Source organism: Mchenga conophoros, linkage group LG2, assembly GCF_057382185.1.
Source record: "Mchenga conophoros isolate Kocher_MC1m ecotype Shallow Benthic linkage group LG2, M_conophoros_male_GT1.1, whole genome shotgun sequence".
Lineage (NCBI taxonomy): Eukaryota > Metazoa > Chordata > Actinopteri > Cichliformes > Cichlidae > Mchenga > Mchenga conophoros.
This window is the reverse complement of record NC_140527.1, coordinates 23137632-23157618: the sequence shown is the minus strand read 5'-3', so window position 1 is coordinate 23157618 and position 19987 is coordinate 23137632. Positions and strand designations below refer to the sequence as shown.

At 39.9% G+C, this 19987-nt stretch overlaps 1 protein-coding gene across 1 annotated transcript; it reads left to right on the top strand.

Annotated features, from left to right (window-relative positions):
- Window positions 1-6718: 6718 nt before the first annotated feature.
- LOC146581954 (endothelin receptor type B-like) lies at window positions 6719-19162 on the top strand. Its single transcript, XM_085288785.1, has 9 exons — window positions 6719-6861; window positions 10061-10566; window positions 11840-11952; window positions 12038-12242; window positions 15559-15708; window positions 16012-16145; window positions 16234-16342; window positions 16430-16502; window positions 16604-19162. Exons 2-9 carry the CDS (start codon window positions 10180-10182, stop codon window positions 16708-16710), a joined length of 1278 nt encoding a protein of 425 aa, XP_085144911.1. The 5' UTR covers window positions 6719-6861; window positions 10061-10179; the 3' UTR covers window positions 16711-19162.
- The last annotated feature ends 825 nt before the right edge of the window (window positions 19163-19987 follow it).

The following is a 19987-nucleotide window of genomic DNA, read 5'->3' as shown; positions in this document are numbered from 1 at the left end:
CCTCTCGTCAGTGCTAATGCACACATGCCTAGGCCCAGCTATACACTAAACGTAATACAGAGCTGCAAAACAGATTGCTACCAGATGTGCTTTTCCTCTGCACCAACTATATGACAATTTCCAACCTTACTCAAATATTTACCGGAAAACTGCAGTTATCATAAAACGTAATTTTCTGGTAAATATTTGGCACAGAGATCTCATCATCCAACACTCTAAGAAATTCATGACAGATCGTTCAGGTTGTATCCCTGGGAAAATCACCTATTGAGTAATGCTGCAATTTTCTCAGTCTTCCGTACATTTGATATCCAGCGGTATTTTCTTTATTCGTAAGAGAGAAAACTAAATCACAGAGCAGGTTTGGATTTCATTAAAGAATAAATTCCAAGCTCAATGAAGAGATTTCTCTCTAATATATTGCCTACTGTTCTTCTCTCTCCTGCCAAGTGGTATCGTGCTACAGAAGCAGCAGCTTCTGTCTTTGGCAGGACCATGTGCACCTTCTGCTCAACTCATCCCCTGATCCTGTCAGTCTAAAGCTGTATTTTTAGGATTATTTCAGAGCCAAAGCTCATCTTTAAGTCCAACGGCAAACTGATCAGTCAATCCATCTCACAATTTGTCTTAGGATTTATCACCTTCATCCTTCGCCATCGCTGAATTATACTGCTATAGGCCTTGGCTCTTCACAAGGTAGAACAGTTTCTGTATTTAAATATCGAGAATCTTTAAACAGCTGATGCCAATTTCAATGGCAGATTGTTGTTGTTGTTCTTTTTTCTGGGGGGGGGGTTGGTTTTTTTGTGTGTGTGTGTGTGTGGGGGGGGGGGGGGTTCTCTTCATAGTTTTGCTTGTAATTGAGTACTTTTGCTCAAATATCAACTGGCTACTCCAGAAGCCCTGAAAACAGACCAGACAATGTGTTTCCAGATAGTCCACAAAGCACTGAGCACCTTTTCTCTCATTTTCCCTTCATGCCTTTTAATCCCACTATGCATTTATGTTGTCTTCTGAGGGTAATGTACCATTTGTTGTTGTAGTGTCCACTATTATGTCAAAATGATGGACAAAATAAGGAAAATTATGCAATTCTTGTCATAGGTCTGTTCTACAAGAAATCTGAAAAATGCTTTAGGATTTATGCTGCCACCCTAAAAGGGGACTCATGGATAATTTCCTATATGAATGGATCCTCCCTTTGTTTATTTTTTTCAAACCAAAATGTTTAAAAACAGTCAAAACCAGAGTAACTGTAAATCCAACTCATCTCTCAGTTGTACACAGCGTCCATTGTTCCATCTTCAGGATGATTTGTACTTATATTGGAAAACCAGTACTTCCATAAAACAGACAGGTCCTTCTGCACCACAGCACTGTTGAACAAAGGATAACTTGGACTTGATGCAAGGGCAGGAATATGCAATCCTGAGACAGTGGACCAACACGAGTTCTTTGCAGCTTTAGCAACAGTGATGAGTGAAGTCTGGCGAGGAGGCCTAACAATGCTGTTTAATTTCCAGCATCCTAATGTGGCAATCTTCCTGTGGAATCCAAACTCCACCTATTCAACTTCATCACTCATATACAGTTCTAACTCCATCAAGCCAAAGCAAAAATGGCTATTGTCCCCTGAGATTTAAGTCTGTCTGGTCACTGAAAGATTGAGTTCAGCTGTGCTCTAAATCTTTGTTTCCCCTCACAAATATCCAATCCATCCGGAGCTAGCTCAGCTGAATAGAGTAAACAATGAACCATTATTTTGTCAGCACTATAGTAAAGACACGCAGTACCAACTGTACCCTGTTCACACATTTGGAGAACATGGAGAGTATTATGCATCCAAATATTCACTATTCTTTGAGCATGATGTTCTCCCTCATTTCCTGTCACCACTCCAGTGGCAAACAGCTAAACTCTGCAGAACAGAGATGTTTTGGGGTTTTAGCATCATTTTAGTAAAAGATACCAAGAAAAGAAAATAGATTTTTTGGAATCTCTGGACCTTAGGAGAAGAACCACAGAAATTGGATCTTTCTGTAAAAGTTACCAAAAATCATCAGATTGAGCTACTTTGTCTAGAAACAAAAGGAATGAGACACTTTATCTGATAACTTTCTTCCTTATAACTTACAGCCTTTTTTGTGCCACAGACCCGTTTATGTCCGACATTATTTTCACAGACGCCTTTAAGGTGTCGCGGATAAATACAACAAAATAAAACCAGTACCGGTACCAAAAAAACTGGAGGTTTATTCATAACACACGGGAAAAGACCCAGGGAAACCGACTTAACGATAAACGACGATAAAAAAATAACAATAAAAACTGATAAAACCCCCGAAACCATAAATTTCACACCTGAGCCTCAACTCTCGCGGCCCGGTACCAAACGACTCACCCGGGGGTTGGGCACCGCTGACTTACAGCACATAGTGTAGTCTGACCACTAGTTCAAGGAACTTTCCTCTTAGCCTTTCCTCTTTATTTCAATCTACCTTCAAAAAGGCACCCCCTCCTTAAAAATGATTAGCGTGTAAAACAGAACTTTTAATACTCACCACTGAAAAAATATCTCTCCATTAACACCTGAATGATACAACAGCAAGAGCCAGAGGGATGCATTTTAAGGTTGCAATGTTCCACATCACAGCAGCACACCAATAGAGGACGGCTCGATGTTGTAAAAAGAGCAGTTCTGGCATTTGGCAGTACTTTATGTTCTTATTATCAGTGAAAGCTGACGGTAGCAAGTGAGCTGAAACAGGACAAGCAAAACTGCATGCAATCCCCTGATGATTTTGTCCTGCAGGCTATTCTCACGGTTGCAAAAACTGTATATAAGGTGTAAACGTCACAATAAGATGCAAACAGAATGAGATGTTTGCCTTTTTGGTTAGCGTTGTCACCTCACAGCAGGACTTCTTCTAATCCAAACCTCCTGGTTGACTGGAGCCTTTTTGTGTTGGGTTTGCATGTTCTCCCTGTGGGTTTCCTTTGGGAGATCACGCTGCCCCTCATAATTCAGAGTCATGCATGCTGGGTTAAGTGTTATAAATTGGCCATGTGAATGTTATTTGTCTCCAGCAGTGGATTTGGGATTTTGGGATCCTTGTTCTGTTGGAACATATAATTGTGTCCAACTTTCAACCATCTAGCTGTTGATTTAAGGTGAAGTTGAAGAATGTCTTCATTATTTCATTCACCTTGTTCAATGCAGCATTAGCACTGGCTGCAAGAAAGCTCCAGAGCATGATGGTACCACCAGCATGCTTGATAGTTGGTACAGTTTCTTAGGTTTGAAAACCTTTACTACTGTGAACACAAGTAAAGAAGAGACATGCTATATAAAAACCAGCTCAACCATTCATTGTGACCAGCTAGCTTAATCTTTGTCTTGTCTGACCATAGCTTGTCCATGTGAGCCATTTGAGCTTGAAAGTGTTGATTTTCGAGTGGGTGCTTCTTTCTTAATCAGCCTCTTTGAGTGTTTGGCGATGTTTTACTTCACTGTGGGCAGTGAGACTGGTGTTTCAGGAGTTCATATTTCATGGTGGTTCCTGTGTTGTTTCTGAGCATCCTAACCAATTTCCTGTCATCTGAAGGTGATGGTTCTTCCAGCATTTGTGTGTTGACGTATCAAGTGTTGACGTATCAGAATAACTTGTACTTATATCTATGTACAGTTGTGCTATGTTTCCCTGTTGAGCAGAGGATGGATGGTATTGGTTTGGGAAGTTTCTTTTTGCTGGTGTATGCATGTATATTGCCACTAAAACCTGATTTTACTGTCTTCATATTTTCTGTTTTAAAATCAGATCAAAATAAAATATATTGTAAGTTTTCATAAGCACATATTAAGTTTTAGTTTAGCGAAAAGAAACATTTAGCCTCCATTTGTCTTCACATTTAGAAGAAGATGGTGCATTCACTGTTCGTGCTGCTTGGCCTCTCTAGATTTATGTCAAAAGTCATGTTTCCACGAGCCTACACGAAGAGATTAATTTGAGCTGCTGGTGCTGGCCAGTATTGTTAACCAGTAAATTTTACATATTCTCCCATTATGCAAATTGTCAGGTTAGCTACACCCTAGAAAGACTTCTCTTTCAGATATTCACATCAACAAAAATGTAATCAGTCATCAAGTTCATTCCATTTTTCTGCCAGTGCAGGATTTCATATTGCAGTGCTCATCATTCATTTTATCAGATACAAAGCCAAAATTTGACACAAAGAATCTCCAGAGTCTTCTTGAGTTTTTGATGTTATTTGAGGTGGTGCCAGAAGCCTTGACTAGCAACCTTTCCAATTTGCACCCCACCTTTTCCCAAAGGTAAACTGGGACAACCTCCAGCCCCACCACAGTCAAGATCGGATAAGCGGTAAAGGGAAAAAAAGAGATGGTGCCAGGTTAAAACAGTCCTGTCTGCTGGATAAACTCGTCATGTTTCATCAGGTTAGATCCAGCACCCCTTAAGTTTTTTAACCATATGAACTCGGTGATATCAATTGTTAAAAACTAATGTTGCGTGACCAAGCATTGTTCAAACCCACAGATATTTGTTTTCAGTTAACATAACTCATTACAAAAAGACGTCAAACATCTCTGAGTTTGCGGGAAGACCTTATTTACAAAGTGATGGAGTAATGGTGCTGTGGCTTTATGAAGAAGTGTGGCTTTATTTTCAAAGTTTAAAAAACTCCAGAGTTCAAGAGGTTGAGCAGGCATAAATGAAAGATACAAGAACGATTCTTTTTGTGCTTTTTCTGGAAGCGGAACATGATGTGTTGAAATTGGATTTATCACGTTACAGCTGAAGAAAGAAGAATGAACTGTGCACTTGTGTGCCTTCAGGAAAAAAATAGCTCAGATGGGTGAAAAGAAATTAAGCGGCAGAAAAACTTCAGCAATGATGTGAGGGGTTTGTTTGTTTGTTTTTTTAAAGAGTCTTAATAAGTTTGGGGATGAGTTTTGCCCCAGGAGGCTTATTGTGCAGCAAGAAACATCATATCCAACAAATGCTCATCAGGTTCCTCCCACTGGACATCAGCCTGAAGGTGGAGCCATGGAAACTTAACTCACACATGAAGATCAATCATTGTCTTCCTCTATTGTCTTTTTGCAACCTCTGTTCTTTCTTGAGTAGAAAACAAAATAGACTCCAACTTGAAGAGCTGTCGTATTTGCTGCTTTCCAATTTCAGAGTTTGGTGGCTTCCTGTGGTAGAGGAGGAGGAAGAAGGAAGAGCTTTAAAAAGTGCCTGTGTGCATCTGCCAAGGCCAAATTCTCTAGAAGCACAACAACACATCCTCTCTTCGGTTCCTCCGTCTCCTCAAGCACACACAGGTGCAGAGCAATGCTGCATTAAGGAGTGTGTAATGGTGATAATGTCTGTTAATGGTTTAATAATTTGAGGCTGTGGTAATGACAATAATGATGCACCAGGAATAGTCGCGTCCCAAAATAGAGCAGGGGATGGGTGCCATTAAACAGACTCCACAGAAAGGTCCTTTGTTTTGTGTGTGTGTGTGTGTGTGTGTGTGTGTGTGTGTGTGTGTGTGTGTGTGTGTGTGTGTGTGTGTGTGTGTGTGTTGTGAAGGATTCACACATGCAGAGGGTAAGTGTGCAAGCATGCATTTGTTACAAAGAGAAATGATTTTATTGTTATTTTATGTTTTGAATTGTTAAACTCTAAGATTGTTAAAAAATGAAAGCACACAGTGTGTTTGTGTTTGTTTGATAATGCATGTGTTGCACCTTTTGAATACCTAAACAGCACTTAGTCATCAAACAACAATGCATGCAATAAAAACAAGTGTTAAGTTCACACCTGCAGGTTAGAGTAACAGCAAAAGGCAGATGTGAAACCCTCTGATCCTGCAGCCTGTAAAGATGTTTCCATATTAGAGTCATGCATGCAGTCATATCATAAACATAGGATACATTTTTGTAACAGCATATGTGTCACTGTTGCAACTGCCCACCCTCAATAGCCGAGTTCAGTTACAACGCTAACTTCCTCCATTTGAATAAATCATGTGAATATTTTCATTTTGTGTGTAATCATCTTTCAGTCATGTGGGCAGTAAGATAAATAATACGTTCTTTATTTGACCCATTTTGGGGGAAATGATCATATTACAGCAGTTAAAGTAATGATAAAAGATTTCACGGGGGCAGCTGTGGCGAAAGGTTGGTGGTTAAGTCCCTGGTTCCTCTAGCCTGCATGTGGAAGAAAGGCAAGTTTCCCCTGATACAACCATTGGAGTGTGAGTGTGTGGATGAATGTTATCTTTAAAAAAAAAAAAATCAGTGTGTTTTTGAATGGATGAATGAGGCTTCCCATAGGTGGTCCAGGTGAATCAGTGTTTTAATAACTGAGATATATTTGGTGCAACCCACCTCAGTTTTCCCCTGGAGATGGAGTCGATGATTCTGAAGAGGCTCATCAGTGGAGAACGGCTGAAGGCAAAAAAGATTCCCATAAAACAAGCAAACAGCAAAGGAAAGGTCATATATTACACATTTATTATTTTGCGGGAACAATCCGATAAGCTTTTCATCTGCAGTATTGAAAAGATGTATTTCTAAAGTCTTCCTGCATTCATCCTGACAACACAATGGAAAGGATGGCTGTGTCTGATTGGCTGCTTTCGCAACCTCCCGGCTTGGGTATTTAACCCCCTCGACTTGTCGGGAGGCTGCTCAGAGCGCAGGCGGAGCAGGGAGGAGAGGTTTTACGCACAGCTAAGCACGGTGTGAACTCTGAACGCCAGGAACTCACACAAACAGCTTCGGGCCAATCAGAGGAATATTGATCTAAAACGTTGAGTTTGAGCACATCATAACAGCGCGGTCCGGTAAGTCGAGTGAAGCTGGTATTAATTTAATAATTAACATTTGATTCAATTTAAATATGGAGAGGCAACAACAAATGTATGTTATGTTATACTAGACTACAATCTATCTATCTATCTATCTATCTATCTATCTATCTATCTATCTATCTATCTATCTATCTATCTATCTATCTATCTATCTATCTATCTATCTATCTGCAGTTTTGTGTATATATTAACTGCTCTTGTGCGTCTGCTACTGCATTCTCCGGGCTTTTTGAAGTTTGCACTTTGCATGCCAAATATGTTTTGTTGCCATGTCATAGAGTTTTATATTTACTGCTTTGAACCCCATTCAGTCCTTTGTGCCGGACTTGATGAATGCTTTAACCTACTTTCAGCCTGCCCTCTGATGCTCCTGCATGATCGTGTAGTTTTCGGACAGCTGCAGAGCTGAAAACGAGCGGCTTGTGCGCCGCATCACCAGCTGATCTCAGGCTGCGACCTTTGTCGCTTCCAGAACCTGCAAGCGCGCAGGCTTTGTCTTTAAAATGTGTGGCATGAATGCATCACAACACCATCAAAAGAGTAAATCTTTGAAGAGCTTTTCCTTCTTGCTAGAGAGGATTTATCGGATCTTTTCACCCTGGAGATCCTGCAGGGCACTGTCGGAGAAACATTTAACACTTTAATAGGGATTTTTTTTTTTTTAAAGGAGGCTGTTTAACTATTACCTAAATTCAGGTTCGGTGGATTTGGAAACATTTGGAAGCATTGGTTTTTATCCCCTCACAGCCATGTAAAACGGCACTGTGATGATGTGCACATGATTTTAGACATTGCGCTTCTAAACAGCAGGGACAACGTGACGATGTTCAACAAATATTCCCATAAACTTTACTTATGCGGGATTTGTTTGCTCGGATATACAAGCTCCCAAGCTTTTTGTCTAAAAATACAGTTTTCAGGTTTATGCGCACTGTGTTCTCACTTTTAAAAAAAAATACATAACTTTCAGCGGCTGTATTCTGCCGCAGGGAATCATTTCAGTCATAAAGGCATGCGAAGCTTTATCTGATTGTTGCACTTTTATTGCCAACTAATTATCTAGCCAGCGCTATAAAATTAATGATAAAATGAAGCCACCTCCTTTCCACAGCTTGGGATGAAAACCACATGTTGCTTTCAACAGTCACATTTATTGTGTGCTGCTCGGATAATTCAGAATGTGAAGATCCAAGAAAATTAAGACAGTTTGATGTCATTTCCTCACATCATGGACATCCTGGAAATTTATGCTGAGGATAAATGCTTCCTAAAATCTTCCTGCCATCTCTTACTTTGAGGTCACTCTCATGACTTCTGCCCTCTTCTTCATTGTAGCTCAGATACCCCCTTCCTTCATTCTGGCTCTCCCTTTCCTGTGCATTCCTCCCTATTTTATTGTCCTTCCAAATTGTACGGTAGATCAAGTTGTCAGTTTTCTCCTGTCCTGGCCTCTTGTGTCTTCCTGCATTTCATTGTTTTTAAAAACACAGTTTTCAACACTTCTCTGCGCTCCCACCTTCAGCCCCCACGCACAGGCATACACTATCTGACCACCGCAATATCCCTTCCACTGCTGCTCAGCTGGTTGCCAACATTCCCCCTCCCTCTCTCTCAACCTCTTCAGATGTGGAGCCAGCAGAGCTAAAGGTTGGAGATGGTCTCTAAAGCCAAATCTATTAGATTAAGAGGATCGGGCCAGTTAAAACTCAGGTTTCCAATTAAATCAGACAATTCTGCTCTAACATAGCCTAATGAGCTGCCATGTTACACAACACAAAGGCATCATTCACATGACCGAGACATACGTTTGGACGATGGCCACATTTTTCAAAACTGATTTCTTGTGATATGTGTGTGAGTTGACCCATGTGATTTTCTGTCTTTGTGTGTGAGAACAGAACCAACTAGTGTTTTTCAGTCAAATGCATTTATGAATAGCAGTTGTCTTTGAGCGAGTGTGTGTGTGTGCATGCGCTCAAGCGTATGTTGCTTCTTTTAGTGCAACTGCATTAAATTTTGCAAATGCAAGTGTATTCTGACATGATTATTTAAAAGTAACCCTGTGTGTCCGCAAATTGTTGCCTTTCCAAACCATCATGTCAAAGAGGTTTGCTCATCTGCGCCAAGATGAAGATTGTACCCATGTGTGTGTGAGTGTGTCTGTGTGGTGTGTGAGCGTGTGTGTACGTCTTCACCCCGATAGCATGTCTCTATAGACGCGGTTGTATTCGTCAATCAGCCCATTTATCCCTCCATGCTCCAGGCCATTCTGAGGGTGTGTGTGTGGTGGGGGGGGGCATGATTCTTGAGAGGGCTCATAGCCAAGTTAGAGTCCTCTATGAGTGAAAGAAAGAATCAATGTTAGAGCGCACGGGACACACAAACACTGTTTTCATCAATATTTCATCCCTCCTGCTCCCTTTGTTCACCAGCCTTTATTTTACAGCTTCTTTTTCATCGCATAAAAACGCTGCTTTGATGATGTGTTTAATATACGTGCACATGTACTCAGTTAAATATATTGTGACGCCTGTTGATTCAAGAGCAAATTGCTTACTCAGGATTGTGCTTGAAATGTTTGCTTTGTTTTATAATTACTGGATCGAGCGACAATAGGCTGGCTCAATGGTGTGGGGATGATTTTGCTCTTAGTTGATCCATGAACATACTGCAGGGGTCGCTGAGATTGTTAAACGGGTTTCTTTTTTTTAATTTCTTCAAAAAAAGAATTTTCACCATAAACCAAAGCACAGGAGAAATTTAAATTTGCACCTGGTGATGTTGGTCATGCTCAGAGGGGCATTATTATATGTAATAAACTTTTTAATAATCCATTCAGTAGTTATTTTTATAATTATTTGGTACAGAACTGTAAATGTGAACCCCAAGTTGAAAAATCACAGGATCAGCAACAAGTACATATTTTATAGGGTAAACAAAAACACAGACGTGCTTTTGGCGTTCTAGATGAATCAAAAGTCATCCTCTTCAAACCATAAATATCTTTTTATGCGCCCTGAGAATCTAACATTTGTTAGAAATACTTTAGGCCAAAGCGGTGAACTCACCATCGTTGCTGGTTTTCACCTCAGCATGCATTCTGGAAGGCTTGTCTTCATTTCACACATGCAGCAAGTTTTCTGTTTTGATGGTTGAACTATTTTCTCTGCAGGACAACTTGGACTCCGACGTTGCCAGCTGTGGAGCAAGACCCAGTGGGTGGATGCGTGTGTGTGCCTTAAGTGTTTGTTTTCTTACTTCTGTGCACCTTTGGGTGAGGCTTCTGTGAAGATGAGGGCCATCACACTGCTGTGTCTTCTGATGGTTGCGGAGGCTGCAGCCTCCAGGTTCGTCCGTGACTCCCAAAGTGGGCTTGAAGCTTTAGAACCCGGCAACAACAACGCATCAGTTGTTCTTCCACCCTCGCAGCCGGGCCGACCACGGAGCTCGCACCCCCCCATGTGCATAAACCCCACGGAGATCAAGCAAGCCTTCAAATATGTGAACACCATCATATCCTGCATGATCTTTGTCGTGGGAATCATTGGCAACTCAACACTGCTCAGGATCATATATAAGAACAAATGTATGAGGAATGGACCCAATGTACTCATTGGCAGCTTGGCACTGGGAGACCTGTTATATATTGTCATCGCCATCCCCATCAATGTGTACAAGGTAACCAGATTTATACTATGTGTCTTTATGATTCTTCTCATAGTTTAACATCGACTGTACATAAAAGATGGACATAGCTACATTACCCACTGGTTGCTGGATTACCCCTCTGCCAGCTATGAGTCTGTTTGTCTGTTGTTTTTTGTGGCTTCATTTTGGAGTTTGTCACTTTAATGTGATCTCTGTCTCTCAGGTCTCTAATTCAGAAACTGTTTGCTGTGTTAAAATCACACAGTTATATCTTTGAATAAAATTCAATTCACTGTTAATACAAGTGAAAGTTTCGCATGACAAAGTCTTCATTAAATAATTTAGCTGACTTACACAATATGTAGAAACTTAATATTGATTCAGTTTATTACCAAAGCTGAGGATGCATCTAGTATTTTACTTTAGTATTACTTCAAGCTAAAGCAGTTTACATTGCCTAAAATGTAAACCTGATAATTGTAATTTTTTCTGCCGGAGGTTTCTTCCTGTTAAAAGGGAGTTTTTCCTTCCCACTGTCGCCAAAGTGCTTGCTCATAGGGGGTCATATGATTGTTGGGTTTTTCTCTGTATCTATCTCTGTATCAAAAGTTGCCTTGAGGCAACTTTTGTTGTGATTTGGCGCTATATAAATAAAATTGAATTGAATTGAATAAATAAATCAGGTTTATTTATTGCTTTGTAAGATTTGATGTTGCAGACTTGTCTACCTAAAACTTCAAGGGATTGTCAAACCCATAAAAAGGCAGATGTAAAGTGTTATGCTAGGATTTTCATAGAAAGGACTTTATTCACTTGCACTATCCAATGGTCAGAGATTTTAGTGCAGCCAGACAATCCCAGCCTGCAAGAGCTTATTAAACCAAAAAACAATATTTGAAACTTTTTTGTGGGAGTATTAAGATGCATTTCAACTTTTTGATTTAATGAAGAAACATTTAGAGTGCGAAGGCTTTACAACCTCTGATAGATTAGCGAACAGTACAGATTGCTGTGAGCAGCTGAAAAATATAAAGTCCCTTCTGATATTCAGATGTGTGGCCATAATTTGTTGTTACACATGCTGTCCTGACCCTGAGCAGAACTTATTGCCCCTGGGAGATGGACTTGGCAGTCACGAGGAACATGCTGTTGTTGCTTTTGGCATTAGAAGCTGTATTAATGAAAGAAGACACGAGGAAAGAAGGACCCCTAAATGGACCTCAAAGAGGTCTGCCCGCATGTTTACACAGGTGAACTTCTTACATTTACAAAACTCTCTCCTCTCCGTCTCTTTTTCCTGCAGCTGTTAGCCGAGGACTGGCCATTTGGCGTGTACGTCTGTAAGCTGATGCCGTTCATCCAGAAAGCGTCGGTGGGAATCACCGTCCTCAGCTTGTGCGCACTCAGTATTGACCGGTGAGTACACCACTACTCCACACACATACATAGACACTGACAAGTGTTAGTATTAAAAGCAGCTAATGGATGTCTCTGTTTATAGCTACCATGCAGTGACATCATGGAGCAGGGTGAAAGGGATGGGAATCCCACTGTGGAAAGCTGTGGAGGTGACACTGATCTGGCTGCTTGCTGTGGTGCTGGCAGTTCCCGAGGCGCTCGCATTCGACATGTTGGAGATACCATACAGAGGCACCAAGCTGAGGGTTTGCCTGTTGCATCCAGAACAGACCACAAGCTTTATGAAGGTAACCACCAGATTGTCACAGTCAAGTCAAAATTTACAGCATCACAATGTAGAGGTCACCAGTATGAGGTGGAAAAACTGCACAAGTACTTTTTATATAAATGTATTAAGGTCATAAGGTGTTAGTTGTTGCAAAAAGGTGTCCTTTGCTACCTTCGGTTTCCCAATTTTCATCACTGTGCACAGAAATTAACAAGATATTGTTAAACTCTTCTACATTTTGGCCTATACTCTTATTTCTGCAACATGATCACGTTGTCCACCATGTTAATTTGGGCTGTCAGCTTGATAGCATTCTCTAAAAATCACTTAAACACTGGGCTAACAACTGGCAATGATGACATTCTCATTAAAATGCAGGACACTTAACACAATAAATAACATACAAGCTCTTCCTCCCCTCACCCCCAGCCAGTAACTGCAGATGGCTCCCTGAGCCTGGTTCTACTGGAGGTTTCTTCCTGTTAACGGGAGTTTTTTCACCCCACTGTCACCAAGTGCTTTGCTCAGAGGAGGTCATGTGATTGTTGGATAGTTTTCTCTGTATTATTGTAGGATCTTTATCTTACAATATAAGGAGCCTTGAGACAACTATTATTGCGATTTGGTGCTATATAAATAAAACTGAATTAAATTAAAGGTGACTAGTGTTTTGCTATAAACAGAATAAATTTGAGATATGCTAAACTAAGGGTGTCATAACATTATAATTTATACCATGAGTTCGCAAAACAGATGATAAACAGCCTGAGAAATACGAAGTGTAGAAACAAAAACATGTCTCAGGCATTTTGCCTTCAGTACAGAAAAACTAAACTGTTGTAAATCAAAGAAATGCATCAGCACAGCTCCATGTGTTGATCACAGAACATCAGTTTGCCCGGGGAAGTCGTGTGTAATATTTGTTGGCAAGAATGTGGTAAGAGTTAGATTCCAGGCTGAACCTAATTTATAGCAGAAAGAGCTTAAAATGATGTAGGTACCTTCTTGAAACGTTGTGGATGTACCTCACAGAACTCCTGTTCGCTTATTAAAGCCTCCCGTGGGCTACATTAACTTGCAGCTGCACATTATTCCCACTTACATCAGTGGTCTACACCAAAAGTGGAAAAAAATCCACTGTTCTGTTTTGTAATTTTTTAAAGAAAGCGATCGGGATCTGCGCTAAACTAAAATAGCTTCTTCTTTCCACCATGTCCTTTGTCCTTTTGCACCGACGTTCATAAAATCGAGTTTGTTAGTCTTTGAATAATCCTGCCAACAATTACAGACAGGGTGGCAGTTTAAAGAAGAAGAACAACACACAATATCTAAGTTAGGCGATGGGCCACCATGTGCTTCTAGAACAGTTTCAGTGTGCCTCGTCATTGGTGATTCACATTATTATAAACTCATCAAATCACACGACGACCCCTCTGCAGATAGGTGAAACTGCTGCAGCTGATCAGAGAGGAAGTGACCTCTCCCGTCAGGACTAAAATGTTTGATGCTGCCGGGTCAAAGGTTCAGATTTTTCCTTTAATTTGTCTGCCGTCTGAACCTCCGCCTTAGCTGAGAAAATATGAAAACCAGCAACATGGAAAAACTCCAAACAGCTGGATACTTACATCTTTCTGAGATATATGATCTAAACAACTTCAGTTTGGCAGAGAGGAGTTATGTATCAATTCAAAATGTTTGATAGGGATTATTAAACTTTCCCACAAACACATGGTCAAAGTTATCCAGCATGTTGATTTGGATCTGTTAGGATTGGGCTGAGGGGGAATAAACCCCTTGGATTCTATTCAGCTTGCACCTGATGTTACTTTCGAGTGCAAATGTCAACAGAATGGTTCTCTTCAAAGTAAAGCGCCTGGACAGCAATGATACAATTAGAGTGTTTCTTTAATCAGGTTCCTTTTATCACTCTGCCAGTAAGTTATTAGTGACAGCAAAGAAATGCAATACAACACACTGCAGGCAAAACATGTCAAATTACTTTTTCACAGTTCATTGATAAAGCCACGCAGCAGGATCAAAATCACAAAGATATTTTGGTTCTTTTAAATCTGAAGGAAGGAACCACACAGTTCAGTGGAAACAAAGCAGGAAGCTGGCTTTTAATGTGTCATCAGGATTTGAATTATCTTATAAACCTACAATGTCAGCTTTGATCAATAGTCAGATTTAAGCTGATTATTGCTATGAATCAAGGTACTGTTTATTAGTCATAAGCCACTCCTCATTTCTTTACAATCTCCAGGAAACCAGAGTTTCTGTTATTTTTTTTAAGTCCTCCAGGCTTTCTGAAGGTTTTTCAAAGTTTTTATTTAGTTTGGACATCGCCTGCATCATCACACATTTTTAGTCCGGTCCTTGTGCCTAAACATTTTTAGAGGATCTTTTTTTCCCCTTTGTTTTTTCATTTGTTAAACTGCTTAACATTAATCTATGAGGGATGAGTAAATGTTGTCTACACATAACAGTCAACTTGGCAAAAAAACAGTTTAAATTGTATCGTTAGGCACTTTTTTAAATGCAGCCTGTCATAAAAACCACATTATTTGTTCTCATTTCTTGAGCTGAATTAAAAAAGAAAAAAACAGAAAAACACAGCAAAGTTTTTGAAGCCAAATAATGTTTGCATTAAAATAATATTCTGCACCATCAAGGTGTTTCCCAAAAACATGTTTTGGTGCAAAAGAAGTGGCTGGCCTAAAAAAAAGATGTATCCAATTATCTATGTCAGAGGAATCGTATCTGAAAATTATGTCCTTAAGAAATAAGAAAGTCATCATCAGCATGTATGTAAAAGTTCAATGTCTGCAGCATCTGTAAAACACCGTGGAGGCTCTGTCATGTTTTGGCTTTCAAGGTTGTTGCAATTTTACAAACTCGTATTTTTCCTTGTATGCTGTATTTCCATGTATGTTTTCACCTATTTCCACTTTTCCTAGGAAATTTTTTTTTTAAAAACAGAGGGGTGGCTCAAGACTTTTGCACAGTACTGTAAAATATAATACACACAATTTTATGTTGGTTTAACAAAGTAAATATTCAAGCTGAAATATCAGCAACAATATCAACATTATCCATATAAGCAAAGATTAGCAAAGACGCAGCTAATCCACCAAAGACGTACAACAGGCCAGGAAAACAGTGATTATGTTGATGACGCAGAGTTCTGGGAAACTTGTGGATCAAATGAGATACAAATGGATTTATGTACTTAGACCAAAGTTGCACTGTACCTGCCTCTTACAGGTTTAACATGACATTATCTTGAAAAATAGATATGTATTTTTTCCAGTACCCTTGTTTTGTTTTTTTCCCAGTTCTACAAGGAAGCGAAGGACTGGTGGCTGTTTGGCTTCTATTTCTGTTTCCCTCTGGTCTGCACGGGAATCTTCTACACTCTCATGTCCTGTGAGATGCTCAGCCGCAAAAAAGGCATGCGCATCGCACTCAATGACCACATGAAGCAGGTAGAGATGCAGATGACAGCCATGCTGGGAACCATTACACTGATTAGCTTATGCAATGGCGATGTCTGCTATAATTTACAAGAATCACTTCTTCTCAGAGAGTACTGGTCACTCAAACTAATGACTAAATTCACTGGCACAGTGGATCTTTATATTAGTTTGTGAAATACAGCTAACCAATGACAGCAAAAACTTTCTTTCTGTACACCACACATTACAGTAACCTGTGAATTGTGATTAGATCAAGAGCTGGGTATGGTCACCTTACTGTTCCTCTGATTTCTTTGTGTGTGTGTGCTGCAGAGGAGGGAAGTAGCAAAGACAGTGTTCTGCTTGGTGTTGATTTTTGCTTTCTGCTGGCTGCCCCTTCATCTCAGCCGTATTCTGAAGAAAACAATCTATGAGGAGGATGACCCCGACCGCTGTGAGCTGCTCAGGTAGGCACGTAGATAGCCAGTGCGATTGTTCTCCATTCTGAACCTTCCTGTAGTCTTGCATGTAAACCTTGGCTTTTTTATCTGTCAGTTTCCTGTTAGTGATGGATTACATTGGAATCAACATGGCCTCCATAAACTCCTGCATTAACCCGATTGCCCTCTACTTTGTCAGCCAAAAGTTTAAAAACTGTTTCCAGGTATGCAATAAAATTACAAATGTGGTTTTACAAGAAAACCTATTTGTCAAAAGTCTAAACCTTATATATTTTTTTGCTGTTTCGTAGTCTTGCCTGTGTTGCTGGTGTTACAGAACATCTCATCTGGATGACCAAGGACGCTGGAAGGGCTCATGCCACGGTAACGGACTAGACCGCTCCAGCTCCCGTTCCAGTCAGAAATACACAAGCTCTTCATAAATGCAAACACACTAATTGCACACCTCCTCCTGTACACACCAGTGCTCCCATCAGGGACAAACAGCAGTCTCAGTGCCAACAAACTGGCCTTCAGATCAGAGTCAGAAGGGGAACCTGGAGTCACTTCTACAGGACTCGCCGCAGACTGAAAGACTCAAAGATCAACCCCAAAATGCTGATGAAATAATGGAAGTGTGCCTCCTCAGGCTGTAATAGTAAATGCAAAAGCTTTGATGAAACCGATGCTACATAAACACGTTCATATTCCTACGCTGAGGCCTCTCTAGAGGACAACTCGGTGACACTAAAAATGCATTTATACAGAATGTTTATTCAAACCACTATGTAAATGTATGTACAGTATTATTTACATATAGAGTGCAAACTTACCATCATATTTATCCTTAGTACTTTGTGTAGCTATGAATAAGCACTGAAAAACACTACCTGTTGAAGCTTTATTACCTCACGGGGAAAGCTAGAGGGAAACTGTGACCCTTAGTAATTTTACAATGTAGCTTCTATTTTTCTAAGAAAACAACACAAAGCACACGGAGAGCTTGTGTTACCTAAAGACGTGAGGTGTCCATGTGTTATTATTGCCAAATATTTCACCTCTATCGGAGAGCAGTAATGTTTCTGTGGCTGGAAATTAGTCTGAAAATGCTTTGTGAGAGCTGTTTAAGTAATACATTTCTGAGCCATGTAAAAGCTTTTGGGAAGGAAAAAGAAATTTGCTGGTTAAGCTGTATGTAAGTGAATGATTTAAAAACTCACATAACAAGGGAAGGTTAAAAAGTTCCACAACACAGCCCATAAAAAGCTGAGGTCAGACATGACTTAAATGAGGCATCATGGACCTGTAACTTGTGCAGAGAGCAACCATCGACTTTTGTTTCAAACAGACTCAGCTTTTATGTTGAGGATCGTTACTAGGAATGACAGCTGGGTGCTCAGACCCAGAGACCAAACGGGAAATTGCAGTGGAAGAGCTTGCAGCTTTGAACGAGGAGTGTGACCAGGAGCACACATATTCTTCTTATTATCATTATTATCTATTTTTTAAACAGTAAATTAGTCTCCCAGGGTCAGACAGTCGAAGCAGGGCTGGGCTGTAATGTCCTGAGTAGGGTTTTCGCGATACTAGAATTCCGACACTCAGGAAAATACTCAATACCTGATGCTATTTCTAACACCGCAGATGAAAAAATGACAAAATAGGCATACTTCTTTTAAAATATTAGAACAATGCTGGTTCATGCAAAGGATTGAACCACAGCCCTGTTCATTTTCTGTGCTTCTGTCGACTTAGTCCCACGTTTTTGTTGCTGAACAGAGTTGAAGAGGTAGGCTGCCAGTGAGAAATGAAACTGTTTTTTTACAAAAACAACTGTGCCTTCATGTTAAATTAACAGTCCATTAACTTTACAGACAGGCAGGACTGATAAAATCTGCTGCCTAGCTCCAAAATTACCGTTAATATTTCATTATTAGCCATAGCTGCTAGCTTAATGATAACAGACAACTAACGTGGGTTAGCTGCTAACAGTTAAATGGCTAATGCTAACATTTATGCCAGTCAGATTAATGTTTGTGTTAACTAAGTAATACTAAATGTGTTTGAAACAGGAGTTTTACTGACCTCTCAAACTTCCTCAGAAAGACAGGATATAAATTAAGATGCTTTGCAGAGTCTGTTGATGCGTTCAGCTGCTAGTGGGGGGAGGGGCCGTGCTGCATGAACTTGTCTGTCTAGACTTCTGTGGTGAGTCTTTGTAGAGCCTGCAAAGTCACCTGTGTAACTGACCATTGTCATTGCCAGCATTTGTGTATGTGCAAGTGCATTACATGTTAATTACCCCGTGGCTGTGTCTCTGTTTGTATGCCAGCCAACAGAAACAAACAAAACGCTTTTTGAAGAAAAATCTAATCTAATCTAACGTCATCTCACAATGAGAAGGATAAAGGTAGCTGAAAGTAAAGTGAATACAAGCACTTAATAATCACATATAAATCTAATATAAAAACTCCCCATCAGAAGGAACACATTTATTCTGTATTCACAACATTGTCACTTGGGGAGAAAAAATTGCATGTTACAGTTCATTTTAAGAAAATGGGACAGTGCCAATATTAATAACACTCAGTCCAGTGATAAAGAAAAGCCTAGGATGAACCCATTTTATGTAGCGTAATTTCAGTACAGTGTTTCTAAGATGTGGTTAGAAACGCTTTCACTGTTCTCAGTAATCGTGAAATGTGCGTATTCTGAGAATCCAGACAACGTGTTTGCCGTCATTTGGAAGACTGAAATAGAGCACACTGAAATATGTTTATCATTTTAACGCCTGGACACAACATCAATCAAGTCAGCTGATCATGCAGTATGTGACTCATTAAAATCTATTTCTTGCCATTTTGAGCCTGCTTTCAGCTGCATCTAAGTGATTGTACAACTTTGTAAGTTTCCTTTGTAAGTGGGACCAACAAGCTGAGACACGTCGGTAATTTGACCTGGACGATCAAGTTAAATGTTTATATCCCCTTATGTCTGAAATCACATTTATATTAGTATGCAGTAATAAATATCATTTTATAGCACTTGTGTTGTTTGAGGGTTTTTGTTTGAGTCATTACAGGTCAGTAGAGATGCCATCAAAAATTGACACAATACAACATGTTACATAAAGTAGAAAACGGTGAACAAAACAACCCGTCTTCTCTGTCAATAACAGCTTGTAGAAGCTTAAATGTGATTTTATAAACATAATGCTTTCTTTTTCTTAGAAGAAGCTGCATTTGGTTTGCATTTGATATCACAGATCATAAAATGGCAACTTGTGAAACGTCTTGACTTTACTGCTGACAAATAGAGAAGCTGATTCCAAGAAGCGGGTCTTGTGGTGATTTACTGTAGACAGAATGTGAGAAAAAGATCTTTAACAACTGTTCACATTACAGATCTCTTTAATCTCACAAAACTGGCTGTTGTCACAAAACAACATAGCTGAGTCCTGAGGTCAAACGGAGACGGCGCTGCACTGGATTCCTGGAACAACTTAATTAAAGAATTTAAGCATAAAATCCTCTATTGGCATGTTTACAAGGACTTCAAGGCAAATATTTAAAGATTAGAAAAATAATATTCACTTTATAGGACTTTCTGAGCTCCTACGCCAGACACTTTGGAGAGTTCCAATATGTTTTACATAAACATGGTATGGGCTAGAACTTCATCCTGCTTCTATTCAATTCTAAACTTCGTGACGCTGACAAAACCACATCAACACTCAAAATTATTGTTTGTTAAAAGAATTATATATTCATAGCAATGCTTCAGTGTCCCAGTGCTGCTGTCAACAACCACATGTCCAAGTAAACAGTATTTAAAGTTTGTGACCATGTTTCATGTGGTTCTCTGTCATT

Bases quoted from the DNA above. Each gene is read 5' to 3' on its own strand.
- LOC146581954 (XM_085288785.1), top strand. From the start codon at position 10,180: ATGAGGGCCATCACACTGCTGTGTCTTCTGATGGTTGCGGAGGCTGCA. The intron at 11,953-12,037 runs GTGAGTACACCA...CTCTGTTTATAG, and splicing joins TGCGCACTCAGTATTGACCG to CTACCATGCAGTGACATCAT. The intron at 15,709-16,011 runs GTAGAGATGCAG...TGTGTGCTGCAG, and splicing joins TCAATGACCACATGAAGCAG to AGGAGGGAAGTAGCAAAGAC.